Source organism: Lagenorhynchus albirostris, chromosome 2 (genome assembly GCF_949774975.1).
Source record: "Lagenorhynchus albirostris chromosome 2, mLagAlb1.1, whole genome shotgun sequence".
In the NCBI taxonomy this organism is placed as follows: Eukaryota; Metazoa; Chordata; class Mammalia; order Artiodactyla; family Delphinidae; genus Lagenorhynchus; species Lagenorhynchus albirostris.
The window spans coordinates 148429995-148445840 of NC_083096.1; the positions used below are offsets into that span (position 1 = coordinate 148429995).

General features: G+C 38.4%; 1 protein-coding gene across 9 annotated transcripts in view; it reads right to left on the bottom strand.

The window, feature by feature from the left end:
* Positions 1 to 15846, bottom strand: part of MAST2 (microtubule associated serine/threonine kinase 2) — a 201080-nt gene that overhangs the window by 53608 nt on the left and 131626 nt on the right. For all 9 annotated transcript variants that reach the window (XM_060140186.1, XM_060140181.1, XM_060140182.1 and 6 more), the window contains one exon: positions 5342 to 5433. In XM_060140186.1, coding sequence (XP_059996169.1) covers positions 5342 to 5433 — 92 coding nt within the window. The remainder of the gene's footprint in view (positions 1 to 5341; positions 5434 to 15846) is intronic.

A 15846-nucleotide genomic window follows, 5' to 3' on the forward strand; every position in this document is an offset into this window, starting at 1 on the left:
TCATACGCCTGCTTTCAGATCACAATGAAATTGAACTAGTAATCAGTAACAGAAAGACAACTGGGAAAACCCCAAAATACTCGGAGATTAAACAACACAGTTCAAAATAACATATGGGTCAAAAAAAAATAACATATGGGTCAAAGAAGAAATCTCAACAGAAATTTTAAAATATTTTTAACTAAATGAAAATGCAACTTATCAAAATTTGTGGAATGGGCAATACAGGAGTGGGGGAGTGGGAGAAGGAGATATAAACTATTGGGTGTAAGACATGCTACAAGGGGGACTTCCTTGTCAGTCCAGTGGTTAAGACTCTGTGCTTCCGCTGCAGGGAGCACAGGTTCGATCCCTGGTTGGGGAACTAAGATCCTGCATAGCCAAAAAAAAAAAAAAAAAAAAAAAAAGATAAGCTACAAGGATGTATTGTACACCTTGGGAATATAGACAATATTTTATAGTAACTGTAAATGGAGTGTAACTTTTAAAAATTGAAAATTAAGGAAGATCTAAGATTAATCATCTAAGCCTTCACCTTAAGAAACCAGAAAAAGAGCAAATTAAATCTAACATAAGCAGATGAAAAGAAATAACCAATAGTAGAGCAGAAATCAATAAAATTGAAAACAGGAAATCAATAGAGAAAATCAACAAAACCAAAAGCTGGTTCTTTGAAAAGATCAACAAAATGGACATGCCTCTAGCCAGGCTAACTAAGGGAAAAAAAAAGAGAGAAGACACACGTCACTAGCATCAGAACAGATGCTGTATCACTACAGATTCCATGGGCATTAAAAGGATAATAAAGGAATATTATGAACAACTCTATGCCCACAAATTTGATACCCAGGTTAAATACATCAATTATTTTAAGACAAAATCTGCCAAATCTCACATAAGAAGAAACAGACAATCTGAATAGGCTTATATCTATTAAAGAAATTTAATCAATAATGAATAATCTTCCAAAACAGAAAGCACCAGGCCCAGATAGGTTCTCTTGTGAATTCTACCAAACATTCGAAAATAAATTATACCAACTATCCAGAATCTCTTCCAGAAGACATAAGTGGAGGGAACACTTCCTAACTTATTCTATGAGGCCATTATCCTAACACCAAAACCAGGCAAAGACATTATAAGAAAAGAAAACTACAGACCAGTATCTCTCATGAACATGGATACAAAATCCTTAACAAAATATTAGCAAATCCAATCCAACAATAAAAGGAATTATACACCATAACTAAGTAGGATTTAATCCCAGGTATGCAAGGCTGGTTCAACATTTGGAAATCAATTAATGTAATCTATCATATCAACAGCTAAAGAAGCAAAATCAAATGATCATATCAACAGATGCAGAAAAAGCATTTGACAAAATCCAAAACACATTAAAGAAAAAAAAACTTTCAATAAATTAGGAACAGAAGGGAAGTTCCTCAATTTGATAAAGAACATCTACAAAAAAACTACAGCTAATATCGTATTTAATGGTGAGAAACTTTAAGCTTTCCTGCCAAAATCAGGAAAACGGAATGTTTTCCATTACCATTGTTTTCCAACATCATACTGGAAGTTCCAGCTAATGCAACAAGATAAGAAAAGAAATTAAAAGGTATACAGATTGGGAAGGAAGGAGGTACAAACTGTCTTTGTTTGCAGATGACATGATGGTCTATGTAGAAAATCTGAAAAAAAAAAAAATCAACGAAAATCCTCTGAAACTCTTCAGTGATTATATCAAAGTTGTAGGATTCAAGGTTAATGTACAGAAGTCAACACTTTATATCATCAATGAACAAGTGGAATTTGAAATTAAAAACATTACCAATCACATTAGCATCCCCAAAATGAAATACTTAGGTATAAATCTAACAAATTATATATGTACAAGATCTACATGAGGAAAACTTCAAAACTCTGATGAAAGATATCAAAGAACTATATAAATGGAGAGAGATTCCACGTTCATGGATAGGAAGACTCAATACTGTCAAGATATCAGCTCTTCCCACTCGATCTATAGATTTGATGCAATCCCAAATCAAAATCTCAACAAATTATTCTGTGGATGGACAAACTGATTCTAAAGTTCATATGCAGAGGCAAAAGATCCAGAACAGCCAACTCAATACTGAAGAAGAAAACAGTTGTAAGACTGTTATTACCCAACTCAAGACTTACTATAAAGCTACAGTAATCAAAACTGTGTGGTATTAGAGAAAGAACAAATAGATTAATGGAACAGAACAGAAACAGAATAGAGAGCCAGAAACAGACCCACATCAGTTAAATATACTTAACTGATGTTTGACAAAGGAGCAAAAGTAATACAATAGAAAAAAGACAATCCTTCCAATAGTGCTACAACGACTGTATAGCCACAAGAAAAAAAAGAATAGACACAGACCTTCATAAAAATTATCTCAAAATGGACCACAGACCTAATCATGAAACACAAAACTATAAAACTCCTAGAATATAACATAGGACTAAGCCTTGATGACCTTCGGCAGGACAATGACATTTCAGATGCAATACCAGATGCACAATCTATGAAAGAAATAATTGATAAGTTGGTCTACATTAAAATGAAAAACTTCTGCTCTGCAAAAGAGAATGAGAAAACAAGCCACAGGCTAGGGGAAATACTTGCAAGAGACATCTGATAAAGGACTGTTATCCAAAAATACACAAAAAACCACTTAAAACTCAACAATAAGAAAACAAACAACCTGATTAAAAAACAAGCAAAAGATCTGGACACTTCATCAACGAAGATATACAGATGGGAAGTAAGCATATAGAAAGATGTTCAATACCATATGTCACTAGGGATATGCAAATGGAAACAGTAAGATACCACTGCAAAACTGTTAGAATGGCCAAATTATAAAACACTGACAACACCAAAAGTTGGAAAGTATGTGGAGCAAGAGAAACTCTCATTTGTTACTGGTGGGAATGCCAAAATAGTTCAGCCGTTTTGGAAGACAATTTGGCAGTTTCTTATAAAACTACCCTTAACCATACAATCCAGTAATCACCCTCCTTGGTATTTAATCAAATGAATTGAAAATTTATGTCCACATAAAAACTTGCACACAGATGTTTATAGTAGCTTTATTCATAACTGCCAAAACTTGGAAGTCACCAAGATGTGCTTCAGTAGGTCAGTGAGTAAGTAAACTGGTATATCCAGACAATGGAATATTATTCAGCACTAAAAAGAAATGAACTATCAAGCCATGATAAGACATGAAGGAAAGTTATATATATATTATTAAGTGAAATAAGCCAATCTGAAAAGGCTACATACTGTATGATTCTAACTATATGACATTTTGGAAAAGGCAAAACTACAGAGACAGTGAAAAGATTAGTGGATGTCAGGTGTTGGGGGAGGGACTGATGAACAGACAGGACATAGGGGATTTTTAGGGCAGTAAAACTACTCTGTATGATACTACAATGATACATACATGTCATAATACATTTGTCAAAACCCATATAATGTACACCAAGAGTGAATCCTAATGTAAGCTATGGGTTCTGGGTAATAATGATGTGTCAATGTAGGTTCATCAGTTGTAACAAATGTGCCACTCTGGTGCTGGATACTGATAGTGGGGAGGTTGTACATGTGTGGGGACAGGTATATGGGAACTCTGTACTCTCTTCTCAATTTTGCTGTGAATCTAAAACTGCTCTAAAAAACAGTTTATTAATTAAAAGAAAAAAACAATAAACTAGGAAGGTTCCATTTCCAGAATGGCTAAGTAAGTGCCTACTGAATTGACCTTACTGTAGTTATAATCTAATTATATATAGTAAACATTTAATATTGAACTGAACTGTATGGAATAAATGAACCTACTTTCAAATCAACAGGCCCCATATTATTCAACATATTCCAGACTTTAAAGTGAAAATAAAGAGTCTTAGAATACCCTGTGGACCCAAATATCAGGATGTATAAGATTTTAGAATTAATCTGATTTGAAGTTTGATCTGTATGGAACAATTAACGCTGCCTTTCTCAACATCTGGTTAAGTAGAGAGTCTACAGCCATGAATTTGGCTTTTAAATCAATTCTTCCTCCCTGTATCTGAGGACTGACTAGATTTTCTGCATTAATTTAAGGAGAGATGATGATGATGATAGCTAACATTTATGGAGTACTAAGCATGTTATACGTATTAACACAAGGCTAGAGTCCACAGACCCAGGCAGGCTGAAAAAGCCAGATGATTTTCTCAATCAAAGCCCCTTGAGTAGGGAAGCTTTAGTCCTAAACTCTGTCAGGAATCTAAATAGCATCTCAGAGAGAAGCTGCAAATAGTAATTACTACCTAGCACTCACATTACAGTTGAGAAACTATGTTCAAGGTCTAGACATGCTAAATTAATTTCTATATGATAAAAAGGCCAAGTCAGATATATGCTGAGTTTTTACAAAATTCATGACTAGAATTCACTATCTGAACTAACACCTAACCCAGTCAATTCTGAGGGAAAGTACCTAAGCACAATGAGAGCTTTGCTTTAAAAGCCAAGGGCAGCAATGGCTTCCTATGGGTCCAAGCCTGCTCTATTTCCATTACCTCCAGGTCTGGAACTTCCACGGTAAACAGAATAGCAGTGAACAGTGTTGCAGAGCAACAACTCCTTCAACAAAGCTGAGTTCCCTGGTCTGGCTCCCCTGGGATTTAAGAATGCATGTCTAGACCAAAATACATGAGGTCTTCTGCCTCATAATTTTTATATATTCCTTAGTCAGAGGCAAGTAAATCAGTCCTTACACTGCCTGGAAGAGCCCATAATTCAGATGGAGCAAAGTCTGAATGCATGAGATCACTGATTTCACGTATTGGAATTGAAGCAAATGTCAACATGAAACCAACAGTCCTCTCACTTTTGCTGACGCCTGTTGTAACAGAGGGAAAGTTGTTAGGAGTCCCATAAGGCAGAAAACCGTCTCTGTGAGCCCTAATTCTTGGGCATGATAGGACAAAATGTTAATGGAGCCCTCATCACATGGCCCCAGATGACTGGAGCCATAATACACTCTCAACACACCAGAACAGAGGTGGTAGACCCAGGATATGTACAAGACCAAAAGGACAGTTGACGGGTCAAGGCAAGAAATAACTAAGAGTCAAAAACAGACTGAACACATTCTCCCATGGAAAGCATGCCCATGAGCTCTGTATGCTTCAGTCAGCCACATGAAGTGACAACGTAGTACGCTGAACCTCACAAAGTGAGAAGCAGGAAAGAAACTGGGCATCTGTGACCACTCTTTTATTCCACCTTTCTTAATCTTCAAGCACTCACCTGTGTGGCCATGGAGTGGTGAGTGTGGCCGTGGTAGTGTAGGTGATGTGCTAGAGGTCACAATCAAACTCTTGCGGTTACTTGTCCGACAACTGCAATGAAAACACAAATGTCAGTTATAACAGGGTTGCATCATGGGCTCAGAGAACTTGAATGGCTATCGAGGAAAAAAAGAGTGATATCATTCCATGAGCTGAGCAGTATAATACTTAAACTGAACTGGCTCAGCAATTACTGTTTGCACAGTGAGATTTCATAATTCACTGTGTTCCATCTTGGAATAACTTTTGTCACTGTCTTGACTTTTATCTTGTATTGCCACTGCACTTTTCCAAAGTGTAAGTTTTGCTTCCTAAGCAAATACCCAAGGAGCTCCTTAAACGTAAAAACCATGTCTTAAATGGTATCTAATGAAGAATGACCACTGCAAATTTGATTCAGAAAACAAAAAACATGAGCCATAAATATTCTCATATCTCACAAAAATTAATGTTCTTGCCATAAAAATGAAACTATTAACTTAATCTATAAAACTTATCTTTTAAAAACTGCTTAATCAATGGATTAAGTAATATTCTCATTTCACTATAAATTTCAGAACAGGCCTGTGTTCCTTCTACAAAGTTGGCTTTCCTTTACATGTTAATAGCTGAGGCTTTTTCTTGAGGCTGGAGAAAGCCAAATCATGATGAAAGGCCATTTCATGCTGTACCTGCTGTTGAAAAGTGTGTATAAATTTATTTGAAAGTCAGCCCATCTTTCTTTTTAAAAAATATTTATTTATTTGGCTGCATCAGGTCTTAGTTGCAGCATGCGGGATCTAGTTCCCTGACCACGGATTGAACCTGGGCCCCCTGAATTGGGAGTGCATTCTTAGCCACTGGACCAACAGGGAAGTCCCCAGCCCATCTTTTAAAGGCATTAAAGAAGCCTGTCATTTATATTCATCCAAACAAATATTTACTGAACACCTACTATGCACCAGGCACCATTCTAGGTGTTAGGGAAGTAGTAGGGAACAAGAGGAGTTATCTGTCCTCAAACTGGAGTGAAAAGTGCTATGAAGAAAGAGAGAGAGAATGTTCAAGAAACAGCAAAGAAGTCAAGTAGGTGGCAGGAAGGGAGAATGACAGGAAAAGAAGTAGGTTATAGAAACTATGGGTATAGGCCACAGCCAGACTTTGTAGGGCTGGTAGACTACTGCAAAGAAACACTGGAAATGTGATAAGGAACCACTGGAAGGACTGTGATCAATCTCAAGAGATTATGATTAGAAATGATAAGCAACTTTCCCTAAGATACCAGGAGGACTAATCTAATCATGTCTCACACCCCCTCGTTACACTCAAATGCCCAAGACTTCTATCTCTAATTTGACATAGTCTCTACTCCTTGATCTTTAAAAAAAGCTTACCCTCTGTCTCCCTGAACTCAGTCTGTCATCAGCAAACTCTATATCCTTAACTTCTTTTCTCAACATGCAGTTTAAATTCTAGCTCTAACTGAAACTTTGCTATCCCCCAGGACACCACAGTCCTGGTGAAATCCCAATCCTTTTTTTTTTTTTGCAGTACGTGGGCCTCTCACCGTTGTGGCTTCTCCAGCTGCGGAGCACAGGCTCCGGACGCGCAGGCCCAGCAGCCACGGCCCACGGGCCCAGCCGCTCCGCGGCACATGGGATCCTCCCAGACCAGGGCACAAACCCATGTCCCCTGCATCGGCAGGAGGACTCTCAACCACTGTGCCACCAGGGAAGCCCCTCCAATCCTTTTAAACCCAACTTTCCATCTATTTTGCAACTGTACTCGGGCAGCTAAAGGTGAATGAAGAAAAATCCAAAATCATGCTGGCTGGTGTTTCTTTATGTTTATGATGATAAATATCAAGTGGGTCCATACTACATCTACCTAGGCAATGTGCTCTCTCTCCAAGACAACTAATTCAGAAATTCTCCCCAAACCTCTAGCACTCCTTCCCCAAATCTTACCCTCATCTGCTGATTTTGCTTTTTATTCAACTAGGGGCAAAAACTATCAACACAAAAAGAAGTACTACATATTTCTGCTACAAAAATCCATTAGCCTGGGACTTCCCTGGTGGCGCAATGGTTAAGAATCTGCCTGCCAGCGCAGGGGACACAGGTTTGATCCCTGGTCCAAGAAGATCCCACATGCCGTGGAGCAACTAAGCAGGTGCGTCACAACTATTGAGCCTGCGCTCTAGAGCCCACGAGCCACAACTACTGAAGTTCACGCGCCTAGAGCCCGTGCTCCACAACAAGAGAAGCCACCGCAATGAGAAGCCCGCACACTGCTATGAAGAGTAGCCCCCGCTCGCCGCAACTAGAGAAAGCCTGTGCGCAGCAAAGAAGACCCAACACAGCCAAAAAATATAAAAGTAGCCATTAAAAATCTATTATCCTAAATCTTTGTCCATATACTCTACTTTCCCATCTGTAACAGCAGAAGGAAAGACCATGTTCCTACCAAAGTCAACTCCCCCAACTCCCCATTCAAGAAGTCTGTATCTGCACTGTCCTCCTATGCCATGAATTTCTACTTCCTACTGGATCACTCTCATCATCATAAAAATATGCTGTCATTTCTCATATCTCAGGAAAATAAGAAAGAACCTTTCATAGACCTCTTCCAACGTGCCTGTTTCTTTGCTCCCCTGTTTGGGAAAAATCCCATGCAGGGATTCTGTATCTGTATCTTCATACCCTCATTTCCTATTAACCCTATTCCTTTAACCCACTCTAGACTATACAATCATCCTCATCTTTCTTGCCTGTTACCAAGGTCACCACTGACAACAGGCAATTCTCAGTCCTTGTCTTATGTAACCTCTCAACATCATTCGACAGTTATAACTCCCTCTTCTAAAAAACAAATTGGGATATAATTTATATCGATTATTCAATTAAGTGTTCTGTTCAGTGAACCTTGAACAACTGTATACATTCATATAACACATCCAAAACAAAAGTCAGAATAATTCTATTACCCCAGAAAGTCCCCATGTTCCCCTTCCGGTCAATCCCCCAACTACTTTCTTCTATCACCATAAATTAATTTTGTTTTGCTGGATTTCCTATAAGTAGAATTACACACTATGTATTTTTTTGTGTTTGACTGCTTTTGTTCAACCTAACATCTGTGTAACTTTTCTTGAGATACTTCTTTATTTAGCTTCTAGGAGATGAGGCTTTCCTGGTCTTCCTCCTAGCTCACTAGCTGCTCACTATTCATTCCCCTTTGCTAGTTCCTTCTCTTCCTGACCTCTAAACCATTTAGTACTCTGGGGCTCAAATGTGGAATATCTTTTCTTCTTCCCTGCACTCACTCCCTAAATGATTTTTTCCTGTATTATAACTTTAAATCTATGATGTTGATGATACCCAGCTTTTTATTGCTAACTCTGTGCTCTTACCTCTGAGTGTGAGACTCATATCCGAATACCTACTTGACATCTTTAACTGGATGTCTAAAAGGCATCTCAAATTTAACAACAGAGGTAGTGAATGTCCCTCTAAAACCTGCTAACTCCTCCCTATCTATTTCATTACATGGCACCACCATTCATCCAGATGCTCAGGCGAGTCCTTCAGGCAGAAGGAACATGATACTAGATGGAAATCTGGATCCACATAAAGAAAAGCACCAAAAATCATAAATGTGTGGGTAAATATACATCACTTGTTTTTATTTTTAAAATCTCTTCTTGGGACTTCCCTGGCGGTCCAGTGGTTAAGACTCTGCGCTTCCACTGCAAGGGGCACGGGTTCAATTCCTGGTCAGGAAACTAAGATCCTGCAAGTTGCAAGGCGCAGCCAAAAAAAAAAAACTCTTCTTGAATTTTAAAGGAAATATAATAATTTACTGTGGGGTTTACAACATATGTAGATATAAAATGTAGGTCAGCCAAGGCAGCAAGGCTGGAAGGGAAGAATGGATGTATACTATTGTGAGGCTCTTACATTAAGTATGAAGCGGTATAATACAACTTGAAGATAAACTAAAAGTTAAAATTTTATATTATAAATACTAATGCAACTACTACAAAAGAAAAACAAACAAAAAAAGGGAGATAAAATGGTCTCATAAAAAATACTCAGTCTAAAAGAAGGCAGAAAAAGAAGTAAGAACAAGTACAGTTGGCCCACACAGAAAACAGATAGCAAGAGAACAGATTTTAACCCAATTACACTAATAATCACATAAAATGTAAATGTTCTAAATATATATTTAATTAAGACAAAGACTGTCAGATTGGATAAAACAGCAGGACCCAACTATATGCTGTTTATTACTTGTGACAGCCAAAAAACTAGAAACCACCTCAAATGTCTACTAATAGATGAAGGATAAACAAATCACAATATATCCATACAATGGACTACTACTCATCAATAAAAAGGAATGAACTATTGATTCACACAATAAATGAATCTCAAAATAATTATGCTAAAACCAAGAAGCTAGACATAAAAGAGTAAATACTGAACAATTCCATTTATATAAAATTCAAGAAAACACTAAACTAGAGTGACAGACAAAAGATTAGTGGTTCCTGACCAGAGGCCGGGGAGGTATTATAACAAGGCATAAGGAAATTTGGGAGAGCTGTAGATATGTTTATTGTCTTGACTGTACTAATGGTTTCAGAGATGCATACATGTGTCAAGACCCATCAAATTGTACATTTTAAACATGTACAGTCTATTATATTTCAATCATACTTCAATAAAGCTATAAAATTTTTTCAATATAAATAATATCAAAGTCACTCTTATGCTTAAAATTCTCCCTGTCTCACTGAGAGTAGAAGTCAATGTTCTTACAATGGCCAACAAGCTTTACGCGGTCTGGATCTCCATTACCTCTTTCCCTCCTACTCACTCTACTCTAGTCACATGGGCCTCTGCACTGTTCTTAGAATATGCCAAGTGTGCCACTGCCTCAGGGCCTTTACAAAGGAAGCTTCCTTTGCCTGTTTCCCTCGTGGCTTGCTCCCTCACCTCTTTCAGGTCTTTGCTCAAGTACAATCTCCTGAATGGATTTTCCTCTGACCATTCTACTTTAAATGGTAACACCCGCCCTCTCAAACGCTCTTTTCCTCCTTTCCTGATGTATTTCCCTCAATAGCACTTACTGTTATCTAACATACTATGGATTTTGCATTCATTCTGTTTGTTGTCTCTCCTCCCATTAGAATCTTAAGCTCTATGAGATCAGGGACTTGCACAATCTTTGCTTACTGCTGTATTTCTCAGTGCCTAGAATTCAGCCTGGCACATGGCAGACTCAATAAATATTTGTTAAATGGATGAATGGATGAGTATAATTTGTTACAAGAATTATAATAAAAGAGGATACTTGCACACGTGGCACCTGTAAGGTATATCAAACCACTATGTCTAAACTCCTTTTGTATAAAAACTAAGATCTCTTAAAACTGCAGGACAGGACTTTCCTGGTGGTGCAGTGGTTAAGAATCCATCTACCAGTGCAAGGGACACAGGTTCGAGCCCTGGTCCGGGAAGATCCCACGTGTCACTGAGCAACTAAGCCCGTGCGCCACAACTACTGAGCCTGTGCTCTAGAGCCCGCAAGCCACAACTACTGAGCCCGCATGCCACAACTACTGAAGCCCTCACGCCTAGAGCCCATGCTCCGCAACAAGAGAAGCCACCGCAATGAGAAGCCCACGCACCGCAACCAAGAGTAACCCCCACTCACTGCAACTAGAGAAAGCCCGCGTGCAACAATGAAGACCCAAGGCAGCCAAAAATAAATAAATTAATTTTTTTAAAAAGAAAGATCAATAGTCTGTAATAACCTATATGGGAAAAGAATCTGAAAAAGAATGGATACATGTATATGTATAATTGAATCACTGTGCTTAAAAAAAAAAACTGCAGGGACAGATAATTGATTCTAATTTCATTTGTCATGATCTTATTAAAATTTAAATACAAAACAGTAAAGATCGTATTTCCAGGCCACATGCCTTTGTATGAAGGTACATATAATCTCACTTGGCAAATCTGCAACAGCTGCCAGGGGAAAAAAAGGTCAGATACCCTGGTACAGATGCCATGACTCAGCTGAGATCCAAGACAAGGAACTGCCTAATTTTTCCATTTCAACAAGCACTGGCCATTGCCCCCAGGATCCTAGAAGATAAAGGGCAGGTCTTCATTTTTTCATTCCAGAAGATTAAAGTACCAGATGTTTACAGTGTCAGCCACACTCACTCTCAGCTGATGGAAGGTAACCTGGAAGCTCCCGGAGCTGATGTTCTACTAACCACTGCAAGGACTGGGTTAAACTAGACTGCTGCCCACCACCATGCCAGTCACTTGGTCACTCAGAGCAAGGCCTGGCATTTCATCTTCCTACTTGCTTTACCACAGTCACCCCTCCATGGGTAGTGGGAGAAGGACTAAAGCACCTGTGTAATCTCTGTGAAACTTGAATTGTGGCCATATTTGAAGAGTTACCAGCCTTCAAAAATCCCTTCTCCCAGCAACTAGCAGGTACTCAAATTTGAGCCCCTGCAGGAGCTGCCGTAAATTTATTTAGGAAGTCTGTTTCCCAGTCTGAAGGAATATAGAATACGGGGTAAGATGCGTGGTTGCAGACCCCTCAGGGTCTCTAATCTCCAATCTGTCAATTCCAGAAGTCCAGCTGCTCCTAGGAATCCAAGCACTCGGTAATGAATTGACTTGCACTTGGCTATTCCTTTCAGAATGAGGAATGAGGAAAAGACCACTTTTGTTTCATTAAGTGTGATCAATACAATAGACAAGAATTTGGGTCCATTTTAAGGTCAAGCATTTCCAGGTGTTACTTCAGAATAACAACCAGGATGATGTCCCTGTAAAGACTGAGATGCTAGAGTGGGAGAAAATGCATGTTCTCTCAGTAAATAAAGGGTGCTGCTTGGAGATAAATCCATTATTTGTCTTTTGCCTGGGTTATTTCAACAACCTCCTAACTAGTCTCTCTGGTTTACTCCTATCTCCTATTGCCAGTCTGTTCTCAACACAAGTAGCCACAGTGATCCTTTTAAGGCATAAATCAGATGATTTGCCCAAAACCTTACAAAGGCTGCTAATTTCACACAGAAACACCAAGCTACTTGGACCACTGCACTAACTGTTCCCTCCACTTGGAATGCCCTTCCCCACCTATACAATGGCAAATATCCCATACCTCCTTCAGTGTCACCTTCCACATTTCCCTATGTAACACTGTGACCTGCCCCTGAGAATCCCCCTTACTCAGCTCTCTTTGGATTAATGAAGTATTTTTTAACTTCTACTCCATTGGTTTGGAAATTATATACTGTTGTGGTTTTTTTAAAACGTAGTTATTGTTATTAAGCTTTTAATAGGCATTCTTGTCTTAACAAGAGCCTAAGTCTTAGGTCTAAGGTTAGCTAGCATCTCAACCCTCGCTTCTAAACAAAATTAGATCTTGGGACTTCTTTAGTGGCTCAGTGGTTAAGAATCTGCATGCCGATACAGGGGACATAGGTTCGATCCTTGGTCCGGGAATATCCCGCATGCTGCGGAGCAACTAAGCCCGTGCGCCACAACTACTGAGCCTTCGCTCTAGAGCCCACGTACCACAACTACTGAGCCTGCGTGCTACAACAACTGAAGCCCATGAGCCTAGAGCCTGTGCCCTGCAACAAGAGAAGCCACCGCAATGAGAAGCCAGCATACCACAAGGAAGAGTAGTCCCCGCTCCCCGCAACCAGAGAAAGCCCGCGCACAGCAACAAAGATCCAACGCAGCCAAAAATAAATAAATAAAATAAATAAATTTTAAAAAAATTAGATCTTAATTCCAATTCTCCCCACCCCTTCCAACTTACATGTAATTTGGTCCAGTGGTTCAGGTCTATCTTGCTTTTATAATGCCAAATTAGTAATTCTTATTGTTTCATACAATAATTGCTTGCTTTGATTTACTCATACTTTCCAATTTCTTTGCTCAGCATTCTCTCTTAGATCTCACAACTTTTGTCTTTCTTTCTTCTTTTCTAAGTGATTATTTCACTGAGAATCTGATATTGATAAACCTTCTCAATTTCACAGTTTGTCTGAAAATGGCTTTATTTTTCTCAGTGACTTCCAACGATAATTACACAGGTATGGAATTCTACAACCTCTTGTTGGGAGTAACTTTTTTCTCAATATCTTAAAGATATTATTCCATTGTCTTATGGCTCCTGTTATTTCTATTGAGAAGCTTGCTCTTAGGACTGTTGTTCTTTTGTAGTTAATTTTTCTTTGCTCTCTCACTGCTTTGTTTTTTTAAACCATAATTTTTTAGGTATATTCACATACCATAGAATTCAACCTTTTAAAGTGCATAATTTAGTGGTTTTTAGTACACTCGCAAGGCTGTGCAACCGCCACTGCTAATTCCAGAACATTTTCATTATCCCCCAAAGAACCCCTGTACCCATAAAGCAGTCACTCTCCATCCCCATCTTTGCTACCCCCTTTCCCAGGCAACCACCAAAGTATTTTCTGTCTCTACGGATTCCACCTATTCTGGATATTTCAAATAAATGGAATCATATATCGTGTGGCCTTAAGTCAGGCTTCTTTCGCTTAGCATGTTTTCAAGATTCATCCATGTTGAAGTACTTGTCAGTATTTCGTTTCTTTTTATGGCTGAATAACATTCTATTGTGTGAAGAATATACAACATTTATTTATCCATTCATAAACTGATGGACAATTTGGGTTGTTTCTGCTCTTTAGATAGTTTAAATGATGTTGCTATGAGTATTTGTGTATTTGTGTGTACATTATGCTTTCAATTTTCTTAGGTCAACTTCCTTGCTCAACTCATTCGTTAGAGCTCTTTTAGCTTTTGTGGATTCTTGAAGGTTCTCTAGTTCCTTTGAAGACTTCTGTTTTTTGGTTCTGAAATTTTACTGCAATGTACCTAGATGGACATTTATTTTTACCTATTGTGCTCCATGATGTTATTTTGGTTTCTAATCAATTCTGGAAGGTCTCAATCATTATTTCTATAAATACTGCCTTTCCCCCATTTCTCTATACTCTGTTGGACCTTATTATTGTATCCTCCATATTTCTTAGTTCTCATTCATATTTTACATCTTTCCATCTCTGTGCTGCACTTTAGATAAAATTTTACTAGCTTTGTCCACAGCTCTACTATATAACCTGACTACTGAGCTTTCAAATTCAATGTTACAATGTATTTAATTCCTTGAATTCTAATTGTCATTTTTTTCAAAATATGCCTGATCTTTTAAAATTAAATGTCTTTTGTTCTCGCATTTTTGTCTCCATTTATATTTTTATTCACTTTACATATACTTATTTTACAGTTTTCATTCATAATGCTACTTTCTCAAGTTCTTAGGGGTCTAATCTTACTGTTTCTTTTTTCTTCTGATTTTCACATGTGGTGGACTGCTTCCTTGTATGGTCTATGGTTTTGTACTGTAAACTCACCTTTATTTAGTGTGGCTTTATGGGAATCTTGTGCTACCTGATTTGAAGATATGTCTTTAAAAATTTTTTGAATTTGTTTCTGACAGATTTGTCAGAGTTATTTACAGCCCAGAATCAGCTCTTAAGACCATACATATGGTATAAACTCCAGGCCTCAAATTCAGTTGAATAAAGGTCTATAGTTTAAAATTCTCAAGGAGACTTTTTTTATTTCTTATTAAGAGCCTACTTAAAACCTAGATGAGATTAAAGAACTTCCTTTCATCTCTCCATGACAGTGGGCAAACTGTTTTCCTAGTGCATTCCTACACTGAGGGTAAAGTCCTTTGAGTGTGGGGTCTCAATTCTACCCTAACTTAGGGTCTCCCTACCCTAAACAAGCCCAAGGCCTCATCCTTTTTCCCCTAACGGATATCAAGACTAATACAATGTACCTCCTCCCTGGCCCTCTTTCTTGGAAGTTCCAACACTGATTCCCACTGTTGAGGCATTGTTTTCTCTCTTAGATTTAGGTCACTTGGGATTTTCCTCACATTCTATTAGCTATGCATTTAAAACAATAATTATAATAGCTAGCATTTATTAAGTGCTAACTGGGCACTGTTTAAAGCACTGCATGTAGTATCTCACACCCTATGAAGTAGGTACTACTATAATCCACTTTATACAGACAAGGAACCTGAAACACAGAGAGGCTAAGCAGCTTGCCCTAGGTCACAATAACGCACCAATAATTTTTGAAAGCCTAATGTAACTTACTTTCTCTTTGCCCTAGGACTTTCTTAATGTGGGTCTCCATCCTAAAGATGATTGATTCAGAAGGCACATATCCAGAAAAACAAGGGCATTTTTCATAATTTGACTAACTTCAGGGGACAGAAAATGGATGGACAGAAAGGTTATTAAGAACTACCCTGGGCTTCCCTGGTGGCGCAGTGGTTGAGAGTCCGCCTGCCGATGCAGGGGACGTGGGTTCGTGCCCCGGTCCGGGAAGA